Source organism: Paroedura picta, chromosome 3 (genome assembly GCF_049243985.1).
Source record: "Paroedura picta isolate Pp20150507F chromosome 3, Ppicta_v3.0, whole genome shotgun sequence".
Lineage (NCBI taxonomy): Eukaryota > Metazoa > Chordata > Lepidosauria > Squamata > Gekkonidae > Paroedura > Paroedura picta.
Genome location: NC_135371.1, coordinates 16,315,627 through 16,340,736, shown reverse-complemented (window position 1 = coordinate 16,340,736; position 25,110 = coordinate 16,315,627). Strand labels below are relative to the sequence as shown.

Sequence of the window (25,110 nt, the reverse complement as noted above, 5' to 3'; positions counted from 1 at the left end):
GGTAGAAAAATATCCTGTCCACTTAATAGAGGCTTAATGTGAGGAAATGGACAGCTGACGCTTTTCGTGCCATGGAAGGGGGGAAATCATCTGTTAAATAATATCCCATTAAGCCACCATTAAAGGGACAGGATATTGTCCTCCAGGCAATTGGTGTTCCTAACCCAAGGTCATTCATGACTGAATGGGAGATGCAATTGCTAGGAATAGAATTTCTGGGTAAAGTCATAGAATAGAACCCTAGAGTGGGAAGGGGCCATACAGGCCATCTAGTCCAACCCCCTGCTCAACGCAGGATCAGCCTAAAGCATCTGTGACAGGTATCTGTCCAGCTGCTGCTTGAAGACTGCCTGTGAGGGGGAGCTCACAATTGCCTTATGCAGCTGACTCCGCCGCTGAACTACTCTGTGAAAATTATTTCCTGATATCTAGCCGATATCATTCTATACGTAGTTTAAAGCCATTTCTGTGGGTCCTGTCCTCTGCAGCCAATGGGAACAGCATCCTGCCCTCCTCCAAGTGACAACCTTTCAACTACTTAAAGAGAGCGATCCTGTCCCCTCTCAACCTCCTTTTCTCCAGGCTGAACATCCCCAAGTCCCTCAGTCTTTCCTCACAGGGCTTGGTCCCCAGATCAATTTTGTCATTCTCTTCTGCACCCTCTTAAAGGTGTTAGGTAGAGGTAAGCTAGAGCAGCAGTTAAACTGTCAAACTAGGATCTGGGAGACCCAGGTTCAAATCCCAACGCCATCATGCAGCTCAATGGGTGACTTTGGCTCAGCTTAACCTACCTGCTTCACAGGGTAATTGTGAGGACAAAATGGAGGAGGAGAGGCTAATGACTGCAGCTGCTTGGGAGAAGGACAGGAGGAAAGTCTACTAAGGAATTAAGCATAGCAATTCTGCAGAAGTGTGGCTGTGATTTTATAGCTTACTTACATCTGAGGGTTCCTGCTCCAACTCTACCCAGTTCCCCCTCCAACTCTACGTTTCTGTGTCTATGTGCATGAGTAGTTTTTTTGTGAAGAAGGAAGTTACACTAGAAGTGACTAGTCCAATCCACATTAAAATACCTCAGAAATCTGAATGAACTACCACGGCAAGAACAGCTAAGCCCAGGGAAAGCGCAGAAAAGGGAGTAATCGGAGTGTTTCTGCAATGGCTTTGGAAGCATTTTGGTAACAGTACATGGAACCAGTTTACCTGTAACCAAAGACTGACTGTGTACAGCTGAAAGGAAATGAAGGAACCCAGTTTTGAACTGCTCCCTCCAGCTCTCTCTGCAGCAGTGATCAGGTGAGATTATTTCACTTCATGCCATTCAAGTGGCAGATTCCCTTCATAAAACCTCTCATGAAGGGACAGGATGTTTTCTTCTCCCCTGTCAAGTTGGTGACCTTAGGCACAGATGGAACCCTTCTGGCTAGAGGAAGGTTTATTCCTTGAGGCTTTTTGTGCCTGGAAACCTATCCAGGTTGTTTTTATCTGTCCTGTGGAACTGTATGTCCTGAGGAAGTGTTTTGAAAAAAGGTGTTTTTTTTTTTTATTCCCCTGTAGAGTTCAGTAGAAGTGCTTTGATAGGGGCAGACTTAACTGGAGTCCTTCTTCATAACCTGCACAGCAGTTGCAGAGTATTTTGTACATTACACTGCAGGGCACTTTCCTTCCACCTGCATCTCTCATACAACCAGAACTGGCTGAGTGGATACAAAAGCAATGCACATGTGCAGGATCAGTGAGGTCGCCAGCAATAGTTCAATATGGAATTTCTTGCAGGCCTAGAGATCAGGACAAAGGTGTCACTGAGTGGGCCTGCCTTGACATCAGGAAGTCCACCTAGCCTCTCTGGGATTAAAAAAGGGAAAATGGTGGAGAATGTTACATAATCAAGTCTCTAAAACAAATGGGATTTCTTTTTCTGCAGTAGGGCCTCTTTCACAATGGCTGCTAACACTTTTCAATCTGGAAAGCAGCATTTTATGAAAGCAGATGCAAGGCCCCACTTTTACGCTGACAAGTGTGTATTTTAACCAACGCAAGCGTTTCATTTTATGTATATGTGCAGGAAGTGCTGATCTACCTGCATGCTGCTTGTGCAAACAGCCCTCAGTGGCGCAGGTTCTCCCAAGGCCCCCTAGATGGCAGCAGCGTGCTGTCCAGCCCCAAGCGTTGCTCTTCTGAGAATTCGAGCCTTTTTGCGGGAATAGCAGGAGCTAGCTGCAATTTGTGGGCCATCAACAATGCAAGAGGGAAAGCTTGGGATCTTCTATTCCCTTGGTTCTGTCATTTCATTCAATATTTTATTAGAAGAACATGGTGTGGCATTGCCTACGCTTATTGCACGAAGCCACCAAAGTACGCCCAGAGGCGCGCACGCGCACACACACACACACACACACCGTCCTAGCTGAAATAACAGCACAACAATATCAATGTTGTTTTTTTTATTGATCTTATTGATGAACGTTCTGAATGTTGAGGGGGAAGACTGAGTTATTTCCAGGGAAAGTCTCTTGGTCTACATCCCTGGATAAACTTTACACTGGTTCCCTTCTGGATTGCCACCCTCCTTTTTATATCACCGTCTAATGGCAATCTTATCTCCATTGCTGTGAAATGGATCTGTGAATTTTCGGTCAGACTGCATGTGTTTGGGGATAAAGACATGACATTATAAAAACATGCCCCCACAGTACTCCCAAAATCTTCTTAGGTACCCCCACCCTTGTAAACCCCTCAGCGAGTCTGGCCCATCACTTGCTTAGTCAGAGAATAGTCCTTGGCATGGGAATTCTGGAAGATAGGCAGCTGAAACCTCACCGTGATGCTGATCCTCTTACATGTCTATCGTCTGTCTTGGTAATTCCTTCCTTCATTCTATAGCTATTACACTTTTATCCCACTCGTCCTCTAAGGCAGGAGTAGTCAACCTGTGGTCCTCCATATGTTCATGGACTACAATTCCCATGAGCCCCTGCCAGCATTTGCTGGCAGGGGCTCATGGGAATTGTAGTCCATGAACATATGGAGGACCACAGGTTGACTGCCCCTGCTCTAAGGAGCCATTTTGCAAAGAAAAATAATTTCTTTGCCTTCCCTCACAGACCTTTAGGCGCTTGGTTTTCATTTCATAGCTCTGGAGGCAGGCTACAGTGAGGGAATAAAACATTCAACACATGCTCAGAAACAGTCCGTCTCTTTACCATTTCCCATCTTCCAGGACTGAACCTCAAGACCAGAAGTAGGTTCTGGGCCACAGCCCTAGCTCAGATCAACTCTTGTTCCTCCTCACAAACCTCCTCAACCAGGAAGATAGATTCAGTTGGGTAACCGTGTTGGTCTGAAGCAGCCGAACAAATTTACAGTTCCAGGGGCACCTTTAAGACCAACCAAGTTTTATTCAAGGTATGAGCTTTGTGGGCACGCACACTTCCTCAGGTACAATGTCGTGGAATGAAAAGAATCAGTTCAGACTTATAAATGGAGTGAGAGGGCCAATTCACATACAGCATAATGAAATTGCCCATTAATTTCATTATGCAATTTGATGAACTGTGGTAGCTTAAAGGCAAACCTTGGGGGGTGGGGGAGGGAACTCTTGGTGGAAGTTATGGCAAGAAACTAGGCAGTGGGTGGCAGCAGCGGGAGAGTACAGTTGCCAATAGGCCTGAAAAAAAAAGTCCTATCACAGCCCTTTTGTTGTTATTGTTATGTGCGAAGTCGTGTCCGACCCATCGCGACCCCATGGACAATGATCCATCACAGCCCTTAGTGATCTCCAATTACACCCCCCTTGCACTTCCTTCAGTCATCTAGGGACCTCTTGCAGGTACCTGGACCCAGGCTGGCTTACCTCACTGTCACCAGGCGAATGGCCTTCTCAGTTGTGGCCCCTACTCTGGGGAATGCACTCTCGGATGATGACCATACCTTGCTGGACTTGCTTAGTTTCGGTCTTTGGCAGGTAACCAAGTTTGGCCTGTTTTATGGTAGCAACATATTTTAATGTTAATATTTCGTATTTGTTATACGTTCCTATATTGTTTTTTTTTTTTACCTTATTGGCTTTAATGTTGTAAGTTTCCACGAGACCCTTCGGCGGGCGAGTGGCAACTAAAAAAAGCGGGTGCTTTTTTCTTCCATGCGTCAACTGCAGCAAGGGTGATCGCAAGAAGATGGAGACAAGATGATATGCCAAAAATAACAGACTGGATCAAAAAGCTGGGAGAACTGACCAAAATGGCAAATCTTGCCAATCTAGTTAATGGTAGACCAGCAGAATTTGAAAAACATTGGCAGAACTTACAATATCTAGCTAGCTAGCTAGATATGTAATAATATTAATAAGTTAGTAGGGTAAAGTGACTTGTCATGGAATGATAATCTTTTGTTCTTTTTTCTTTTCTATTATTCCCTTTCTTAAGCTTAATAAAGGCTGGAACTATCCAGCATTTAAAAAAAAAATCACATATAACAGAAGCTTAAATGGATTAAAAAAAAATCATATAGTTTTATCTCCATGCCGTGAGAAGCTTCACTGGCCACTCCCTGGCCACCTGAGTGCTCTGCCACACATATGTGGAGATCAGGCCTCAAGATAATTAAATAACCACAGAGAGCTCTGTTGTGAAAATCCAGGAAGAAATGCTGTGGGAGACTGTAGATTAAATGTGCCAGTATAACTTTGACACACCATGCAGGTATTGCAACACATGATGTGGCGAACATTCCTTTTATGAGAGGAAAACATGTGTTTGACAGCAGCAGTAAAAATACCACAGGATCCATAGGTGGATCCAATGGTAAAAACTGTGAAGTTATGGGAGGGGGAGCTTTTTGGACTGCTCCATTGACGCTGGAGCTTATTCCTGACAGGTGAGCACTCATTCTATTAAGTACAGTATGGCTGGTTGTATAAAAGCCAAGGCAGATGCAAGAAAGCTCCACCAGTAAGGAAAAGCCGGGTAGATGCCCCATGAGCATTTATCGAGGGGAAATGGGTCTTTGCTGGGAAACCTGGAATTATATCACCCACAAGCAATTCTGAAAAGATCAAACATCGTTGGGATTTTTAAAAAAAACGACTGCGACGATGCCTTTCGCTTGATCTCTATCATCCGATCAAGGCTCATGAAAAATGTACAAAGGCAGCGCTCACCAAAATGCAGATAGGAAGCAAGTTGTCTCAGGCCTTTCCTCCCCCCAAACGCATTAAGCTTCCCCATCTTCTTTCTCTTGTCTATTCATCGAGGAAGAGGGGCGGGGGGGGGGGGGTGGTTATACAAATCAACTTCTGCCGACATGGAAAAGCAAGGCTGTGACCGTAATTTTAAACACGTTTGTTAAGCCTGCAGCCGCATCAGGAACGACGAGGAGGCAGCGTGCGTGCCTTGCCTGCGTCATCTTGAAGCCACAGCTCTGATGTGGCAGGAAGCAGCATCAAGGTAAACCTCGTGCATCTTAAATCAGATAGAGGACAGCTCAGCACGGATTCATTTTCAGATGCCGGCAGTGAGCGAGCCACAGGAGCCCACCTTGATGGCATTGTCAATTCTGGGGCCCCATCAAGGCCAGATGAGTCAGATGCTTGTTAGCAAACTGCCGGTATAAGATTAACCCATGGGGCTGTTCATACATTCTGGAGAACAGAGACCCTAAATCAGGGGTAGTCAAACTGCGGCCCTCCAGATGTCCATGGACTACAATTCCCAGAAGCCCCTGCCAGCATTCGCTGGCAGGGGCTTCTGGGAATTGTAGTCCATGGACATCTGGAGGGCCGCAGTTTGACTACCCCTGCCCTAAATGCATGGGGAATCCCATAAGGAGATGGTGGGGATGTTTGTAAAGGCTGGATCTAGGTGGATGTTGAAAGCGAAGTGTAAATAAATACCTGCTGTCCTGAACTGCGGGTGGCATGTGACTTAGCGGCAGAGGGCATGTCTTTGTTTTGCATGCACAAGCCCCACATTCAAGTCACATTACCTCCAGCTAAAGGGCCTTGGCTAGAAAAAAAAACAAGGAAAGATCTTCAGCAAACTGCTGCCAGGGAGAGTATATGGCACCGAGCTAATTGGACCAATGATATGATTTCATGTGAGCCAGGTTCATACGCTCACACATTACATAATAACTCTGGCATCATGACAGGAATGGAGGCCTCTTACCAAGGCTGTTATTATACTGAAAGGGGCTACCAGACAATATTACTGCAATTCCCTCGCAACAATCCGCTCCTCTAAGATTAAATAATTGTGCCCTAAAGACTCGGGGCTCTTCCAGCTGCTGTCGCCTCTGAATTGTGAGATTCCGACGATCTGGAGGATGGGGGTGGAGCCTGGGAAAGATGGGGGTTTGGAGAGTGGAAATACCTTGGCAGGTATGTCATAGTTTACCCTCCAAAGCAGCCGTTTTCTCCAAAGGAACTGATCTTTGCTGCCTAGATATCTGCCAGAAGTCCAGCTTTCCAGCTGCTCCCTAGAGCAGGGGTAGTCAAACTGCGGCCCTCCAGGTGTCCATGGATTACAATTCCCATGAGCCCCTGCCAGCGAATGCTGGCAGGGGCTCATGGGAATTGTAGTCCATGGACACCTGGAGGGCCGCAGTTTGACTACCCCTGCCCGAGAGGTTGGCAACCCTAGCTGCCACTAACCCTTGCAATCTTCTGGTAGGCTTGGCTTGGTCGACCCTTGCAATGTATTCTTTCCAAGCAGGCCAGTTCAGAAAGGTTTTCAGTGCCTTTTATGAACAAAAAATGGCACGATCTTTCACCTTCCTCCAACCTTTGGCAACAGAGCCTGTCCATATATTAGAGCACCTAGGCAAGTGCTTAGAGTTATAGGGTGGGGGAAGGCACCAAAGGAAACTCATGGCAGGACCTGGATTGGCCACTCTAGGCAGTGGCATCGGGTGGGACCCCTGGTCTCCATGCCCCCACCCAGCTTCATCTCATGATCTATGGTGATAGCTTCCCAGTCCTGTCCCCAATGGAAAGAAGAGAAACAGGTTCCTGCAGTTTTTGCAGGTCCTTGTTTCCACTTGAAGTAACTTACAGCTTACCTAGGCCAGCCATTTTTGACCTTTTTTTGGCCACAGCCCTTTTGGGAGCATTCTCAAGTCCCAAGGCCCCCTGCAGTACTATGGCAGCTTGCACAATGAACTGGGCTAAAAAAGGCCTAAGGTAAGAGAGAACAAATGGTACTAAATGTATCTTGTCTAGTATTTACGTGTGGCCAAATTCTAAAACGCTTGACCAAAAGCAGCATGCGTGTTCATTTTTCCCCTTGAATACATTAATTCAAGCATGCACAAAGGAACAGATTGCATGATTTATTTCCCTTCCCTTCCCTTCCCTTGACAAAGGTCAAACTTTCTAGCATTAATCCTGCCAGACATGACAAAAGGGGATCTCATTAGTTCAGTTACCAGGGTTCCCCATATACCCTTTGGACTCCCCTTCCCAGTCTGTGGCCCCCCTTCAAATGTGCCAGAGCCCCCAGGGGGCCATGCAGCCCTATCGAGAACGGCTGACCTAGTCCACCAAAAATCCTGGAGCCAGCCTAGTTTGGCCATCCACTGACAGCAAAAACCTGACATTGCGGACATTCAGAAAACATTCACTAGAAACTGCAAGTGCTCTACTGCAGTGTTAAATCTACAAGAGGGAATTCCCATTTTGACTCTCTTGGTTCTTCTGTAACACTTGCTCGTCCTCCGTGAGTGACTCAAACATACGTATTCTCATCACATGAAGCAAATCTATTAACATGCGGGCAACTGAGCTCTAACATCACACAATTTGAAAACAGGCCATTTCGGAAATGCCGGCCATTCCCTCTTCACGAACCAGGTCCCGCGTCCTCTTTCTCCGGATTTCCTCCTTTGTGCATGGATATTTTAGTGGACTTCATCAGGAAAGCATGAGGCAGTTAGTTTTGTTTTGTTTTTAATGAAGGTGGAGTGGAAAAATGAGAAGGGGGGGAGGAATATAAAGCTGTCTTGAGCTCCAAACCCAAATCTGCCTTATCACGTAGTGGGTCATTAGTCTTAAAGGGAAACAAATCTCCGGGGGAGGGGCAGCCGCTCTGAAACGCCGCCCAGATATGCCCTTGGCATATGCTGTAGTCAGGAAAACGCACTCAGGCAATCGTGGAGACATCGGTGAGACATGATAAGAAAATATGGAAGTGAGGTATCTGATAATTGTTTCTGCTGCTCTCTCCTGGTGTGACTGCCCTTGGGAAATTATTAAAGCAACCTATTATCGCCCAAATGATCGTGTACTGCCAGGATAAATCTGTGAATCCCAACTTTTTATCAAAAGAGACAGCAGGGCTTGCTCGCGCGGTATCAACCGGTTCTCTCCTCAGGAGACACCCCAACCCCCCCAACTATTTCTGACACATTTCACGCTTTAACTCACCAGCTCTTTATTGCCTTTAACTGTGGCTACATTACAACCTTCAGAATATTACAACTATCGCTAGAGTACATGGAGATACACAGAGAGGAGGAGGAGGAGGAGGAGAGGAGGAGCGCGGTGTGATCCCCTTCGGCTCCTGGCGGCAGGAACCCAGGCACTTTCGTAGGCTGGGCACCACGATTTACTTCAGCCAGTCCGTTTTTCTTTTTGCCATAGAGAACAGAGGAGGAAGACGCAAGTTGTTTGTTGATATGACCTAAGGATGGGTTTGGGGTGAAGAAAGGATGCGAAACGGTGGCTTGCGTGTCTGAATGCCTGCGTGTATATTACCGTATGGCTAATGTAGAGGGTCCGTCTCGCCTCAAGAAAGCCCGAGGCGAGGGAATTCCAGTCAGCTTCAAGGCTGAGTCCTCCACAAGACTCAACACCTTGTGGGCCTCCTACCTGACCTCTGCTATGGAAGGGTCTCCTCATGCCGCCATTCCTCGCTAAAGATCCAGAGGAATCGGGGGTCCCCTTCTAAGGGGCAGAGTGGGAGAAGGCTGTTGGCCTAGCAATGGGTCAATGGACTCTTTAGCCATTTTCAGGTGGTCAGGAAGTAGATGGGCAGTTGCTAGGGTTACTGGTAGGCAACGCTTTGGCCTGGCGTGGTTGCACATAGTTTCCAGGCAACGGTTTGGGGTGCCTTCTCTTCCTCCAGAATACAACCCAGCGCATCAAAGAAATGATTGGCTAGATGGCGGGAGATATCTTGGGCTCCCTGGGAATTTCGTATGCCTGGATCCTTTGGATTGTTTTGTGGCAACCTTTGGAAGAGATAAATGCAGCCTGTGTACTTTCTCCTGACTAGGGAATGAGTCATTCTAAGGGAGCCTCCATTAAGAAGCAGTATGACGCTCCAGACACGTTATTCACTTTTGCCCTGCTGTTCATGGCTCAGCTCCTGAAAAGCACCACTAAATTCCTGGAAAGAGCACCCAAAGGGTTCTTTCTCCAAAGAGCCACTGACTCCATCAAGGCCATTCCTAACCTTCTACGCCTGCCATTCAGAATGCCCTAATTCCAGGAGCAGAGACTCATAGAATCATAGAGTTGGAAGGGACCTCCTGGGCCATCTAGTCCAACCATGCAGGACACTCGCATCCCAATCGCTCATCCATTGTAACCTGCCACCCCTTTGCCTTCACAGAATCAGCCTCTCCGTCAGATGGCTCCATTGTATGCCATAGTTTCTATCTGAAAGGGTCCCAATCGAGTTCTGCTGTTGGAAAGGGGAAGTCTGCCAGGGAAAGACTTTCTTCCTAGGACATGAAGCCTATGATCGTTGCTGTGAGGACAGAGTCAGGATCTGTCTGTCCTCGGACCAGGCGGACTGATGGACAGGGATGCTGTGGGGGGGCACTACTGCTGCAAAGGTGGCTGTTCCTCTAACGAAGCTCCTGAGAGCCATCAATTTCTCCCTCTCGCATTCCTAGACCTACAGCCATAGAGGTACTGTGCTGAACACTCCCCCCCCCTGCCCATACACAAAAAAATACAGAAAACCTGATGCTGGGAGTCAGCAGGCACCGGCAATAAAAAAAAAAAACAAATGCCTGCAAGTGCCTGAGAACAGGGAGAAGATACTGGTCCCCACAAGGATGTGGCGTTTGAGACAGCCTCTGAGAAGGTTTAGGGGATGCCAGGCTCCAGTTCTTGGAAGCAGCAAGGAAGAGAACCATACCCGCAATTTGGGAAAGCCTGCGCAGGTTCTGGATCTGATGTTCTGGAAGAAAGTTTGCCTAACCTCTGGAGACACGCCTCCGTGCCAGAGAAGGACAGGTATGCGTGAGGCTCGTGCCAATTCCAGCCCTTTCCGAAGTGACTCTTTTCCCACAGACACACCAACCATAAAAGCCATCTATTCCTCCTCCCTCCTCCCTCAGCAGACAAGAGAGCTTGTGTTAGCTGTCCTGTACTTAGCCCAGAACAAAGAAGGGTTCGCCCCCCCCAGTGATTAGGCCCCTTGAGCTATAAGGACCCAATAGCCCAGTATCTAGGGAGCCTGTCTGACACCCAGGTGCTGTGAGTTTTATGTCCACAACTTCCAGCGAAGCAATTTTAAGGCACATGGAGGGGCCTGATTTGGATTAGGACTGCAATGCGCAGAGACAAAGATCTGAAATGGCCAAAGGGAGCTGTCTAGGTGTCTGTTTGGGCTACACTTACGTGTGTTTGAAAGTTTAGCCCGGCAAGGCAAACAGTGGCTGCCCAGGGCCCTTTCAGGTCTGGAAAGTGATGTGTGGAAGAAGTTTAAAGCCGTTCTCCCCACAAACTGTGGTCCCAATTCAAAGCAGGCCCCTGTGGGCCTTCAAAGCGTGTTTAAAAAAAAAAATCACTGGGAGGTGTGAACATAAAACTCCCCACACACAGCTAATTTGGCCTATATCGAGCACAACTGTTGGCACTATATAAATGTTATTAAATAGTAGCGGTCAAGAATAGCATGGGCCTCAGTGTGGCGACTGGGCCTATGTGTTGGGAGGGAAGCCCTGAGCCGTCATCTTTCACCTCAGACAGGCAGGTGGCTTCCACACTGGCTACAGGAGGGCCTTACCCATCGGGGATCCACGTGAGGAATCAATGTCACACCCTACTCTGAAACTGTTAGGGTTTTATTGAGATGTTTATGGCTGGCCCTCACTTCTCAGTAAAACATTGCTCACCCTCACTTCTCTTTAGCGGCTTCAGCTGAGGGATTAGCACCGTTTTTGTCGTTTCCGGTGACCCCGGTGAGGTCTCGGCCCCTGCCCTTTTGCTTTTCAGCCGTTTCAGTGTTTGGCACCCGACGTGGATGAGGGCGGCGACTAACGCGCACCCACCCATCCAACCTCTTCCAGAAGCCGTTTTGAGGGCTCCGCGGCCGGGCCTCACTCCTTAGCGGCCTCTGTCAGGCAGTGCTCGGCCCCGTCGCTACCCCGTGGGCGGCCCTTGCAGCTCTTGCGCGGCGGCTCCACCCAGGAGTTGTGGATGACTGTCCCCCCGGGGGCAGGGTCCACCTGCAGGGCCGACACCACCCGCTTCTTCAGCTTGCTGCGGAGTACGTTCCGCAGCTTCTGGCGGGTGAAGGCATAGAGGAGCGGATGGAAGATGGTGGTGCCGTAGGCCATGGCCAGGAAACAGATCCGCAGCTTGCCCAGCAGAGGGCTGGGGCCCCGGCACAGGATGAGTAGATTGGCAACGGAGAGCGGCGCCCAACACAAAAAGAAGGTGGAGATGATGAGAAGGGACATGCGGAAGACCCGCCTCTGGCGCTCTCTCCGGTCGCGGTGACGCTTCACCGCTCGCCGCAGTGCAATGATCACGGAGACGGAGGCCTGCACCCCCATGGGCGGCGGTGTGGGAAGGGCAGGCACCAGCTGGGAAAGCCGCTTGGCCTCTCCTCCGCCGGCCAGGCTGCAGCTGGGCTCCGCCGATTTCCGGCGCTTCCTTTTCTTGGTCTTGCGGCGCTGGCTGCGTTTGAAGGTGCTCCCGATGCTGATCTTGAGGGCCTGCAGGATCTTGGCGTAGGTCACTAGCATGACGGCCACGGCGGCAAAGAAAGTGGGGATCTGGATGGCCAGGTGGTAGGAGGTGCCCAGTTCGGCGTGGAACTCCTTTGGGCCGACACAGAGCACCGTGCGGTTCTGCCACTTGTTGGCGTGGCCAAACTCGCCCTCGAGGAAAGGGATGAAGAAGACCGCCAGGGACAGCACCCAGACGCCAGCCAGGAGCAGGATGGCGCGGGCCGGCGTCAACACGCGCTGGGCCGGCCGCACGGAGATGTCGTAGCGGTCCAGGCTGATCACCAGGACGTTGGTGGCCGTGGCCACGCTGCTGAAGGTGATGCAAGCCTCGTGGAAGCAGCAAAGCAAGGTGGCCACGCGGTCTGGGGGCACCAGCACGACCACCATGGTGAGTGGTGCGCACACCACGCAAATGAGCACGTCCAGTACATGCAGGTTCATGGTCACCATGTTGCTGACCGAGTCAACCAGGCCAGCTTGCAGGCAATAGAGGACCAGGACAGTCAGGTTGCTGCTCACCCCCAGCACAACCTCCAGCATGAGGAAGCCCGTCAGTGAGACCTGGAAGCCCAGTGGGTAGGGTAGAGTCCAGCTGGGGTCAGGGGTCACCCCGTCTGTCGTCTCCAGGACAGTGTCGAACATGGGACTCTCCATGGCTGAGGGGGTAGGGAGCCGTGGGCATAGTCCTTGGACTGGGCTGAGCTAACAGGCAGCAGCTCCCTCACCTGTGGGGAGAAAGAGATACCATTAGGCACCAGTTGTAATAACATTGAGTTCTCTGTACCAGTATGAAATAGAGTTTGCCTACTCCTTGGAACCCTGAGGGATGCTGTTCTCTCTATAAGTTTGCCATGAATGTTCCATCCACCAAGTTAACCATGTCAGAAAAAAATAACCTGGAGAACCAATTCAAATGCCATGGACAAAGGTTATGGGGAGGGGGAGTTGGCATCCAGTCGCTGCTGACTTAACACAACCTAATATAGTTGTCAAGGTGAGACACGTTCAAAGTTGGCTTGCCTGCCTTTGCTTCAAGATCCTGGATTTCTTTCATGGTCTCCCTTCCAAACAGTAACCAGCATTTAGTGTCCAAGATCTGATGAGCTCAGGCCAGCCCAAAGGTTATAGACGTGAAGGTAACAAGGAAATCTTAACATTAGGTGAGATAACCACTGCAACCACATTGATGGAAGGAAAATATAACATGCTTTTCTTTGGCAAAAAATTAAAAATCAAATAAAAAATCCAGAGATGTTCTCTCCCCTTGGCCAGGTTAGAGGATATTTATGAGAAGAAGCAAACTCACAGATGTCATGTTACAAGTACTCTTTATCTCGTGGGGAGTTCCCCCTGTAAAAAAAAATCACGTTAGAAGAAGAAGAGTTGGTTCTTATATGCCACTTTTCCCTACCCAAAGGAGGCTCAAAGTGGCTTACAGTCGCCTTCCCTTTCCTCTCCCCACAACAGACACCCTGTGTGGTGGGTGAGGCAGAGAGAGCCCTGATATCACTGCTCGGTCAGAACCGTTTTATCAGTGCCGTGGGAGCCCAAGGTCACCCAGCTGGTTGCATGTGGGGGAGTGCAGAATCGAACCTAGCATGCCAGATTAGAAGTCCGCACTCCTAACCACTACACCAAACTGGCTCACTACACCAAATTTAACCCACCTTTCAGCAGAAACGATGTGTGTATGTGTGTATGAATGTGTGTGTGTGAATGAATACAAGAATGTGACCAACAGCCAGAAATGGGCTAGCCTGGTTGTAATATTACCCACTCTACTCCCATGCAGAGCAACTAAGGGTTTCATAAGCACTTATATGTCTCCAAACATATTCTCAATGTGCATGAACATAAAAATAACCAGGAGTTGAAATTCTCTGCACACATGCAGAAATTAATTTCCTTCGTCCCCTTGCATTTAAACTCCCACAAATCGGGAAATTCAGCCATGCAAGAGAGAAATTTAATACTGAATTTTCAACTCACTAAACAAATTCAAGGGTCAAGATACGCGTTTCTAGAATGTGTGGACAACTGAATCCCAATGTAGGGATGCCAGCCTCCAGATGGGACCTGTGAATTCCCCAGAATTACAGTTCATCTCCAGACTAGAGAGATCAGTTCCCCTGGTGAAAATGAAAGCTTTGGAGGGTAAACTCTGTGACACTGTACTCCAAAAAGGTCGCTGTCCTCTCAAGGCTCCATCCCCAAATACCTTGGGAGTTTCCCAACCTGCTTTTGGTCACTCTACCCTCCCATCCCCCACTGGTGGCCAGAGAGGACATGGCAACCCTGTCCCAGTACCTTTCTTTTCAGGCAAGTTTCACTAGAAACCCTGAGGAAGGAAGTTGTTTGTTCCCCTGTGTCTACCTTTTATTTTCCCCCAACAATTCTGTCCAGGAAGTCCGAGACTGAATCCTGAGATTTCCAGGGCTGATATATACAAGTAGCCAAACCTCGAATATATATTAAGTTTTATTTAATATATTTAATATGTTTCAGAACAAAATGTTCAATCTACAGGCAACACAACACTCTAAAATCAAACCACAAATAAAACCAGCTTACCTATCTAACACACTTCAAAGACCTACGCTAGATGGTACAAACCTTCACTAAAATGTGTTCTCTACATCAGGGGTAGTCAGCCTGTGGTCCTCCAGATGTTCATGGACTACAATTCCCACGAGCCCCTGCCAGCAAACGCTGCTCTACATTGTCGTCTATTGCAAAATGAACATATCGTAGCCCAGGGCTCCAAGCTAGCCTCCTTTCATCAGGTTCTTATGTCAATTATCCTTTTGGGCCCAGAACATCAGATGAGGATGCTGCCCAATCAGAACACAGTCTTGACGGAACCCTGTAGAACAGGGGTAGTCAAACTGTGGCCCTCCAGATGTCCATGGACTACAATTCCCATGAGCCCCTGCCAGCAAATGCTGGCAGGGGCTCATGGGAATTGTAGTCCATGGACATCTGGAGGGCCACAGTTTGACTACCCCTGCTGTAGAAAGTTCTCTCATCCCTCCTGATTCCCCCCTCCCATCCCCGTGGTCCAAAGCTAATTCCCACATTTCCAGCTCTGCCCTTGAAGAGAGTCCCAATTAGCAGCACCTGTAAGAAGGAATAAGCCCTGTTACTATTCACAATAATCCTTGAGAGGAGTCAGGGGAGCTTTGCTTCACAAATTCCTCTCCAGTCAAGTTCCAAATATGATTGGAAGTGTGACATGTGAGGGAATGGTTAACTACTCCCCTGTCCCTTCCTCCTGAAATCGCTTTAACCCAGAAAGTCCTCAGAAAGAAAAGGGGAGGGGGAGGCGAACAGATGATGGACAAAGTCAGCCATGTACTAAGGATAAAAGATGTTCTTCCTCCAGTGCGAAAGACATAAAAACCTGGATACGACTGGATCCACCACTTATGGAAACTTCTTATGTGACTATCGATCAACACTGTTCCAGAACAGAGGGGGGAAGGAAAAAGCACAACAGAAGGGGGGAAATTATCACAAACGGAAGAAAATGACAACTAACACCAACTCCCTCAGGCAACTGTAGAATCAATGCGAGACAAAAATAACCCCAATCAAAACGCTACAACCCGGGAAGAAAAAGGCTTCAGAAAATGTATGACTGTTTGTGTGGGGGTGGGGAAGGACTCCATCTCCGAAAGTGGAAGTAAGAATCAAGGTGGCTCACCAGAAAGCCAGACTCTTTCATTTAATATCATTTAACACGCACGCCCTTCCTCCAAAGAAACCAGGGTGGCGGTCACTGTCCTCCGCTCCCCATTTCACAGAAATCTTATGAGTTGATTAATGTTGACTGGCCAAAGGTCACCCAGAAAACTTCATTTCAGGACGAGGTTTTGAACCCAGGGCTCTTAGTCTGAAGCTAAGCACTATTTATTTAATCTCCTGCTTTCACCCCCGACTGAGAGGCAAAGCAGTTCCCATAGTTCCCCTCTGGTCCACTTTATTCACACAACAGCCCCATGAGGTAGGACAGATTAGCTGTAGGATGTTTACAAATTTTATTATGAATGTTTTAATTATTTTGCAAACTGCCCAAAGCCCACTTGCATAGAGGGGCTATCTACAACAACAACAACAACAACAACAACAACAACAACAACACCGGTATTCTGGACTTGGGCTCCATCTTTGGGATACAGAACGGCTGAATGATGACAATGGCAAATCGGCAGCTTGCCAGGCATCAAGTCATGGTTACTACAGCTGCAGTCCTAAGTATGGGTGCTTCATGCCCCTTGGACAGGGGTCTTGTCCCTACATACTGCCACCCCCATCCTTGCTCCAGACACTCACATGCTGAGATGCCTCCCCTCTGCCCACCTAGTCCTACACTCCAGTCCCACTTGTCGCTTCCCAACATTGGGTCTTTTGCTATTCTTGTCAGTCTCATCTTCTGCCCTGAAAGACATCACCATCTTGCAAATGGCAGAGGGAGAAATAATTTTAGAAGCTGCTAGTCCCCTGCAGGAGCACTGGGCAGCTATTGGCAGCTACAGTGCCTCCCCAGCATGCTTCTGCGCACTCACTCAAATAAGGCTAGCCCTGTCCAAGCCAGGTGGAGTGTCCTGTTCTACGATCTGGCATGCTCAAGCCTTGGATGTGTTGTGGTTGTCAGATTTTTGGCCATTCCTGCAGGAACTCTTAGCAATCACGCTCTGTCGACTCCCTTTGGTTAAGGACACTGCTCTTTTCTCTTCGACGTGGAATTGTTCTCGATGCCTTTGCAACGACTGTATTTAAAAGTATTTTAAAGGGTGCCCTATGGAGGGTGGAGCAGAGTTGTTCTCTCTTGCCCCAGAGGGACAGGCCAGAATGAATGGGATGAAATTAATTCAAAAGAAATTCCATCTAAACATCCGGAAGAAGTTCCTGACAGTTAGAGCGGTTCCTCAGTGGAACAGGCTTCCTCGGGAGGTGGTGGGTTCTCCATCTTTGGAGATTTTTAAACAGAGGCTGGATAGCCATCTGATGGGGAGGCTGATTCTGTGAAGCCTTAAGGGGGTGGCAGGTTGCAGTGGGTGAGCGATAGGGATGTGAGTGTCCTGCATAGTGCAGGCGGGACTAGATGACCAAGGATGTCCCTTCCAACTCTATTATTCTATAATTCTATGACTGACAACTACAACTTAGTGTGTGCATGCCTGTGTGTGTGTATGTGTGTGTGCGTGAGAATGAAATTAAACTGGTACAGGCTGCTCTGGAGCATCGGTCATAAAAGTGGCCAAAATGGTGCCTCTTATCTTCTGCTTCTACCAACCCCCCAAGAAAGACAGCATCAATAAGAAATGTAAATATATAGCCGGGGGGGGGGGGATGCTTGTAAGTTTCTACTGATGTGCAATACAGCTGTCAGCCTCTTTTAAAAAGGAGGAAATCATTGGGAATGTGTGACATTCGTGCTTCGGCATCTGTGCTGGTTGCCAACACCATTCCAGGTCCAGTTCAGGAAGTGGGGAAACAATGTGTGAGAAATGATTTGGGTATAAAGAGTCATCCAGGGGGATTACAGAATGGGGTAATGCAGATCTCAATACTCCGCATCAATCTTTGGATAGGAGACTCCATCACTTCTCAATGCTTCTCAATACCCTCCCCCCAAAAAAGTGGGGGTGGAGGGGGGTTGGAGGAAGAAAGCACTCAGCACATAATCTCCCACCCACAGTCTGCATTTGTACAATACAGCAAGAAGTGCATTAGGTGATTGTGCTGAGAGTACAGCTGAGGCTTGACACAAGTTAGGGATAACTTCCTGGAGGGGGCCATGAGATAGTTAACAGAGCTGAGGGTGTGTTAGATTTCTTTGAATGAAGTATACATAACTGTCCAAAGACATCGAACAAGAGGGACATCACTTTCCCTATTAATTTCCCCGCTTTGTTAACACACATTACAGTCTGAGCCTTCCTTTAGGGGAATCTAGATTGACACTGAGCTGGATCCATTACAATTGCAAGATTCCCTAGACAGCTGGCTTAGGCTCAGTATTTAATGATCTTCTGGAGAAAGGACAAATCACTGATATGCGAAAAGATTTATATAATTATTTTTTAAAAAAACACCAGACTTTAACTTTACCATTTACATGATGAAATAATCATTTTTTAAAAATTCTAAACCAGGCCCTAGATGTAGATTAAAAAATTCACACCATGGAGCCAGGGACAGACAGGGGGGATTTTTGCAGAAACATTTGAAATCTAAAAAGAAACACACAGAAGCAACATCTATAGCTGTAATAGCTGAATGGCTTCTGAGATTTCACATGACTAAGTTCTGAGATGTTGCTAGCCATAATAGATGGGACTGACCAAAGCAAGAAGGGAAAGAGGGGAGAAGAAACTGAGGAGAGTGAGAAAAAGAAGGTTGGATGCGAGGGAGACAAGAAAAGAGTAGAGGTTGCTAGGCAGAGGGAAAGAATGTAAACTGAATGGGGAGGACAGATAAAAGAAGGTTGAGGACCGCTAATATAGAGGATGGAGCAGAGTTGTTTTCTGTTGCTCCAAAGGATTGAACCAGAACCAATGGCCTGAAATTAATTCCAAAGAATGTTCATCCTAACCATCTGGAAGAAGTTCCTGACGGAGCAGTTCCTCAGTGGAACAGGCTTCCTTGGGCAGTGGTGGGTTCTCCTTCTTTTTTAAGCAGAGGCCACATAGCCATCTGACAGAAATGCTGATTCTGTGAACTTAGGCAGATTGTGAGTGGATGGGCAGAAGGGATTGTGTTCATGCTTGGCTCTTGTGGCCCTTTCTTACATGCCCAGGGAAATGCCAATTACTACCTTGGGGTCAGGAGGCAAATTTCCTCCAGGGTAGATTGACTAGGTTTCTGGTTTTCTTGGGGGGTGGGAAATAATCTGGAATAATCTGGAATTGGAGTCACTGTGGGTAGGTATGTAGTGGTGAGTTTCCTGCATTGTGTGTGTGTGTGGGGGGGGAGGGACCCTGGAGGTCCCTTCCAGCTCTATGGTTCTAGGGAGATAGAGAAGGAAGCAGGGATAGGGGAGAGACTACAAGGGAAGGACAGAAGAAACAAGAGTTAGGATGGGGATAAGGGGGAAACGAAATGTTCCCCTGAGTTCTTGCAGGATCCCCATTTTTTTAACAGCTTACATTTTTTTGCCAGTTATTAACATAAAAATTACCATGACCACTCAAAAGGCTGAAAAAGTGGATTGCAAACTGAGTGAATACAAACATAATATTATGTATGAGAGTAAACCATGGAATTTTAGAATTGGAACAAGCCAGATTTAGCGCAGGGAATCCAAAGCTATAGCATTTCCAGCAGAGCTGCCCAGTGTCTGTTTGAAGACCTTCAGTGAGAGATTGCCACCAGTCTGTGATCCACAATTCAGCACATGACCGAGTTGAAGTCCTCACTGCGACATCAGAAAACTGCACAGCAACTACTTTGCTTCAGAATCTAATCTGGTACCTGTCACTCACACTTTAATTCGTGATGACAGCTTAAATGTGTTTTGTCTTTAGGGAAGAAAATAAGTCACCTACCACGTCTATAAAGTACACTTGTTCATTAACCATGTAAAACTAAACATATTTGATGGGGGATGTGTGTGTTTTGGCGCTTGGGACTGAACTTTAAAATCATACAGAACAGAAAGGGGTCTGCACAACACCCTTGCGATCCCATCTCCGATTTTATGTGCTATAGCAGTGGTCCCCAACCTGCGGGCTGCGGCCCGGTGCCGGGCCACGAAGGCCATGGCGCTGGGCCGTGGTTCCCTCTTCCCGCCCCCCCGTAGTAAAAAACTGCTTCTTACTGCGGGAGGGGGGGGAGAGGGAATCAGGGCCGCGCCCGCGCATCGCACGTGCGCGGCCAGGCCGCGCACATGCGTGGCCGAAATCACGCCTGTGCGGCACTTTTGCGCATGCACGATTTCGGCCACGCATGGCGCATGCGCGATGCGCGGATGGGGCAGTTGCCCTGCCGGTCTCCAGCCTAAAAAAGGTTGGGGACCACTGTGCTATAGAACTGAAGACTTCTAACCAAGAAAGAAAGAAAAATGCAGCACTGTGCATGGTACAGTTCTGGACAACTGGGGATCTAGTTTCTTGTATTTGTGGATCTGCTGAGAACCCAGCTTGAGGTCCAAGGCAGGATCTAAATAGGCATGAAATTGACCAATGCTCAGCTAGATCCCATCTGCCGAAGCTGACTTATAATGCACACTGGTGGGAAGATCCATGGTCTGTTCTGTGTATATATGTTGGGGTTGGGGGGCGATTTTCGGTTCAGTTCTGCTTTCGTACCACCAAGATTAGGTCCTATTAAAGTGCCGATTGAATTCCCAGTGTCCTGGCTTCCTTCTAAACCACAGATTTAATATGGTTTAAAATCCTTCCACAAGACCCTCTTGTGGCGCAGAGTGGTAAGGCAGCAGACATGCAGTCTGAAAGCTCTGCCCATGAGGCTGGGAGTTTGATCCCAGCAGCCGGCTCAAGGTTGACTCAGCCTTCCATCCTTCCGAGGTCGGTAAAATGAGTACCCAGCTTGCTGGGGGGTAAATGGTAATGACTGGGGAAGGCACTGGCAAACCACCCCGTATTGAGTCTGCCATGAAAACGCTGGAGGGCGTCACCCCAAGGGTCAGACATGACCCGGTGCTTGCACAGGGGATACCTTTACCTTTACCTTTAAAATCATTCCACAGTTCTCTATGCACTGGTTGGTCACTTTAGCCTTTTCAGATGATTAATGAAAGTCGACAACAAACACTGTGGGAAAGGAGCAGGAACTCTAGACCAGGGTCGAGTCTGCACAGGGCTTTTTATCTAGCCCAAATAAATCCCTCCCATCTACACTGAATTCGATTTCCATTTTGATTTTGGGCACTTTAAATTTTCCCTAAGCAACATACATGATTGATCCACCGTGACCCTACCTTTCCCCTGCAATATCCAGTAGTGGATATAACCCTCGATATTTGAAAAATCGCCATCAGTGTAGATTTTTGGTTTTTACGAATTAACTTCCTGTTCCAAAACAGTCTTCACTGATTGGCCAGGGCGTCGGTTCAAATATTACCTAGTTCCCAGTCACAAGGCTTCCCTCCCTGTTTTAAAGTGTCTGCGCTCCCGAAGCCCACACTTCCCTCAGCAGAGATTTGCCTCATTCTCTGAGAGGTTGCTGCTGGCTCGGGAGTCAAAAGAGAAGGAATAAAGCACTAATGCTGGCTGGACTTCACCTGACACCCCCCCCCCGCTAGTTCAGGAAATGTAGTTCAGCTTTGTGACCATCACTCCTCCCCCTGAGCGTCCCCAATCAAGTGCAGAAGGCTTTCTGTTTCAACTCGGGGGGAGGAAGGAGAAAGGCCCCTGTTCAAATCGATCTGAATTCAGCAAGATTGACAGCAGGGGGGGGGGGGAGAGTGCAGATTCAGCCCAAGTTCCACCTTTGACCCACACACACTTTTAACAAACTTTGATGAAGGCCATTTGGCTCTCAAAAGCTTATACCCCCAGAATCTTGTTGGCCTGAAAGGTTTCACTAGATTTTGGTCTAAACTGTTTAATAAACTTAGTGAACTGTAGCTGTCTAGAACCCCGTTTTTCTCACACTGCTCCCAATCCTGCAAATACAGCCTATACGCATACAATTCACGTACGCACATTATATACAGCCAGTCTATTGAACAGACGTGGGGTGACGGCTGCAATTGAATTCCATGCCCCCACCATACGCATTTGCATCTGTCTCTCCGCAAAGGGCTGTTCTCTTATCCTCGTGAAAATCATTCTGACAGTTCAAAGGGCTGCTGATCTCCATCCATAATATGAGACCCAAGACATATCCTTAGGGGGATAAAGATGGGTAAGGGCTTTGCACATTAATCAGCGCTGTATACATGATTAAAAATGTTACTTTGGCCCAATAACGTCTCACTTGTACATCAATGTACTTTCCTCACTAAAAGCTCCGATTTAAAAACAAACACCTGAATGCAGGTGTCATGGCTACATTATCATCTACCCAAGATGAATGGAGACAAGCTCAGTATTTCTAATACTATAGGTCAAAATTAAAAGTGACCTTCCTGCGGAAGGTTTAAACAGCCAAAATGAGACAAAGGAGGCTTGGCCGATTCAGAGGGTAGTTGTGTTGGTTTGCGTTAGAACAATTAAGATTCAAGAATGGCTGGCAGTCTCCCTAACGAGAGCAGGGTAATGAAGCCCAGATTGATTGCTTGGAGAGGGCACTAGTTGTATTTCAGACTCAGAAAACCTTTATTGGCATACACAATCACAATCCAAGGAAACAAAACAGATCAGACAAGACTACGTTCCCACACTAGCAAACAGAAGTTATGTATTTGGAGCATGCTTCCAAGGGCGTCAGCTACCTTGGTATTTCAAAAGTGGCAAAAACCTGTTAGTGGTATCTCTAAGGTGACCTGTTAGCATAAGAACAAGTAGCCCTAATCCACTTTGGGTCAATTTTAAGGGGAAACGTAGATGTACCATTCCAACAGGGATAAACATGTCCCCATTTTAACCGTGCAATCCTACAATCAATGTATGATATATGTACACTAACATTACAATCATAAATACAGTCACACCCCTTGAAAGTCCAACTCTGTTTAGGATTGCCATATATGTGGGCACATCTTGACAGCTGGAGAGACCTTGCACCACATCATAATGAGACCCTCTGTTGCATAGGACTAGGATCTGGGAGACCAAGGTCTGAAGCCCCATTCTGTCATGAAAGCATGCTGGGTGAAGCTGGGCCAGTCACATGCTTTCAGCCTGCCTTACAGGGTTGTGGGATAATGAAGAAGAGGATAATAAGTGTTTTTGGGTCCCCAATGCGGAGAAAGGCGGAGTACAAGCCAAGTAAACCAGCATGACATTTTGCCAGCTCAGCTTATACGGGTGGACCAGAGCTGGGAGGTGGGAGAACAGAATTTATTAGGTCTTCTTTGTCTTTTCAGCCCCAGGTCTGAAAAGCAATATTGCAAAAGGAACAGCGTCAGTTGAGCTACTCCCACTGAACTCAATGCAGAGCCAACAAAAACGACTGCTTCTCCACTGCCACCCACTCTACCTGTGCTGACATGATGGAATACCAGATCCAATCTAATTCTGCAGCAGCATCAGCTGCAGTCTATAAAAGCCTGCCAGGATATCCATATTGCATATGGGAACAGTGACCACAGCTGCACTAAAGTTCTGTATTTATGTAAATGGACAACTGCCCCGAAACTGCAACACAGCCACATTCAGATTTTGGGAAGAGGAAAATCCTCAGAAACAAGAGGACTAGTCAAGTGGGAGGAGGAAGACAGATGAAAAGGAGAGTTAAAGAGAATCTCCTCAGGGTGCTTGGATGCTATTTAAATGCGCAATAATTGAAGCTCGGGTAGAATATAGCCCATAGACTAAGAAAGGTACCGTCAAAACAAAGAGGCTCCCAGGATGTGTAACTGACCAAGCAAACCTCTCTAGTTTCTTGTGGTTGGCAAACCCTTGCAGCTGGTGACACTGTCCCTTCCCCTCCAATCTCCCTGCATGTGCACGTAACAAAACGAAAGTGGTATCACACACTGCCACCAATGACTTGGCCAGTATCTCCTGCTCGATGCAGTCATGTGTCAAACTACCTGGGGGTGTGTGTGAAGTGCTGTCAAGGTTGCTTCCAATTTATGGTGACACTAAGAATTAAAGACCTCCAAAACATCCTATTGTTAACAGCTTTGCTCAAGGGCCGTGGCTTCCTTCACTGAGTCCCTATATCTGTTGTTGGTTCCTCTTCTCCTGCTGTCGACTTTTCCTACCGCTCTTGTCTTTTCCAGTGATTCTCGTCTTCTCATGATATGACCAAAGTACAATATCCTCTGTTTGTTCATTTCAGCTTCTAGGGAGAGATCAGTCTAGTGGGGCTACATTATCATGATCCATGTGAGATTGCTAAGTAGCCTCTATCTTTCCTGTTTTGCATTGTATGTATGGTAGGTTACAGCGACGTTCTGGCATCACCATATACAGATTGTGCATGGAGGTGTGACCTTCATGCCACTTTGTGATTGGTGAGTGACAGCTGTGTGACTACAGATTTGCTACATTCCCTGTTCCTTAAAGTATATTGTTCTTTCTTCATTTTCTCTGTCCGGAGAGCATAGGATATCAACTGACTCCAAGTTTAATGGAGTAACCTAGGGACCACAGAATGGCTTTGTGAATTTCCAGAAGTGGCTTAAAAGCCTATCCACTATGCTAAAATGTATGTTTTAATGTCCTGGAAGGAGCTAAGAAATAAAAGCATGGAGCATGTTTGCTACGTGTCAAGGAAAAGTTGGCTGTGACATGCTCTGGAACGGTCTTGCAGCTGTCTTTGAAACGTTGGTGACTTTTTGTTGCCGCAAATTGAAGGGTGAATTTAATGTATGAACATTTAAGCCACACAGAGAAAAATATACTCTAACTCGCTAAAGCACAGGAGGGCACAGCATTCAACTGGCACCCATGCATAATTTTATTATTATTAATAATTATTAATAATTTTATTTACATTCTGCCCCTCACTCAGCGTCTCAGGGCAGCTAACAAACATAGTTAAAATACAACGTAGGGAACATTCAATACCATTCTAAAACCGTAAGATAATATAAAAGCATGCACAATCAATAAAACTAGGATTAATAACCCTCCAATCGCTCAATGGCCATAATCACAATCAGCCCAAGTACTTATCAGAGCGATTCCTAATGTGGCAGTGAAAGAGAGGGGAGTAGGTATAAGGGGAAGCCCATGGTTGCCTAATTGTATCCATGCTGGTGAGCTGTCCAACTGGAGTCACCTCCCAGGTGAGTAAGCCTGCCGGACCGACCGTTCTGACTGACATCCTGATTTCGCCCTCCCTTCTTCTCAGCCAATGGGAAAAGGAATTGCTCTCTGCTCTGTGCAGGAGAGTGTTAAAAGCACCAAGCGACGGCAAGGCACGAAAGAACAAGCTGTATGATACCTTCCCCGCAGAGAAGGGGAGAGCAGACTGAAAATGTTCAGTTATATATACCTGGGACTAATTATAAATGCCTCGGGAAACTTCAGAGGAGCCATCAATACATTAGAGGAGTGAGCGCTC

At 47.5% G+C, this 25,110-nt stretch overlaps 1 protein-coding gene across 1 annotated transcript in view; it reads right to left on the bottom strand.

Annotated features, from left to right (window-relative positions):
• Positions 1-7,340: 7,340 nt before the first annotated feature.
• Positions 7,341-25,110, bottom strand: part of LOC143831692 (G-protein coupled receptor 22-like) — a 53,852-nt gene continuing 36,082 nt past the window's right edge. Inside the window, exon 2 of the mRNA XM_077324915.1 lies at positions 7,341-12,689. Coding sequence (XP_077181030.1) covers positions 11,329-12,618 — 1,290 coding nt within the window. The 5' untranslated portion in view covers positions 12,619-12,689 and the 3' untranslated portion in view covers positions 7,341-11,328. The remainder of the gene's footprint in view (positions 12,690-25,110) is intronic.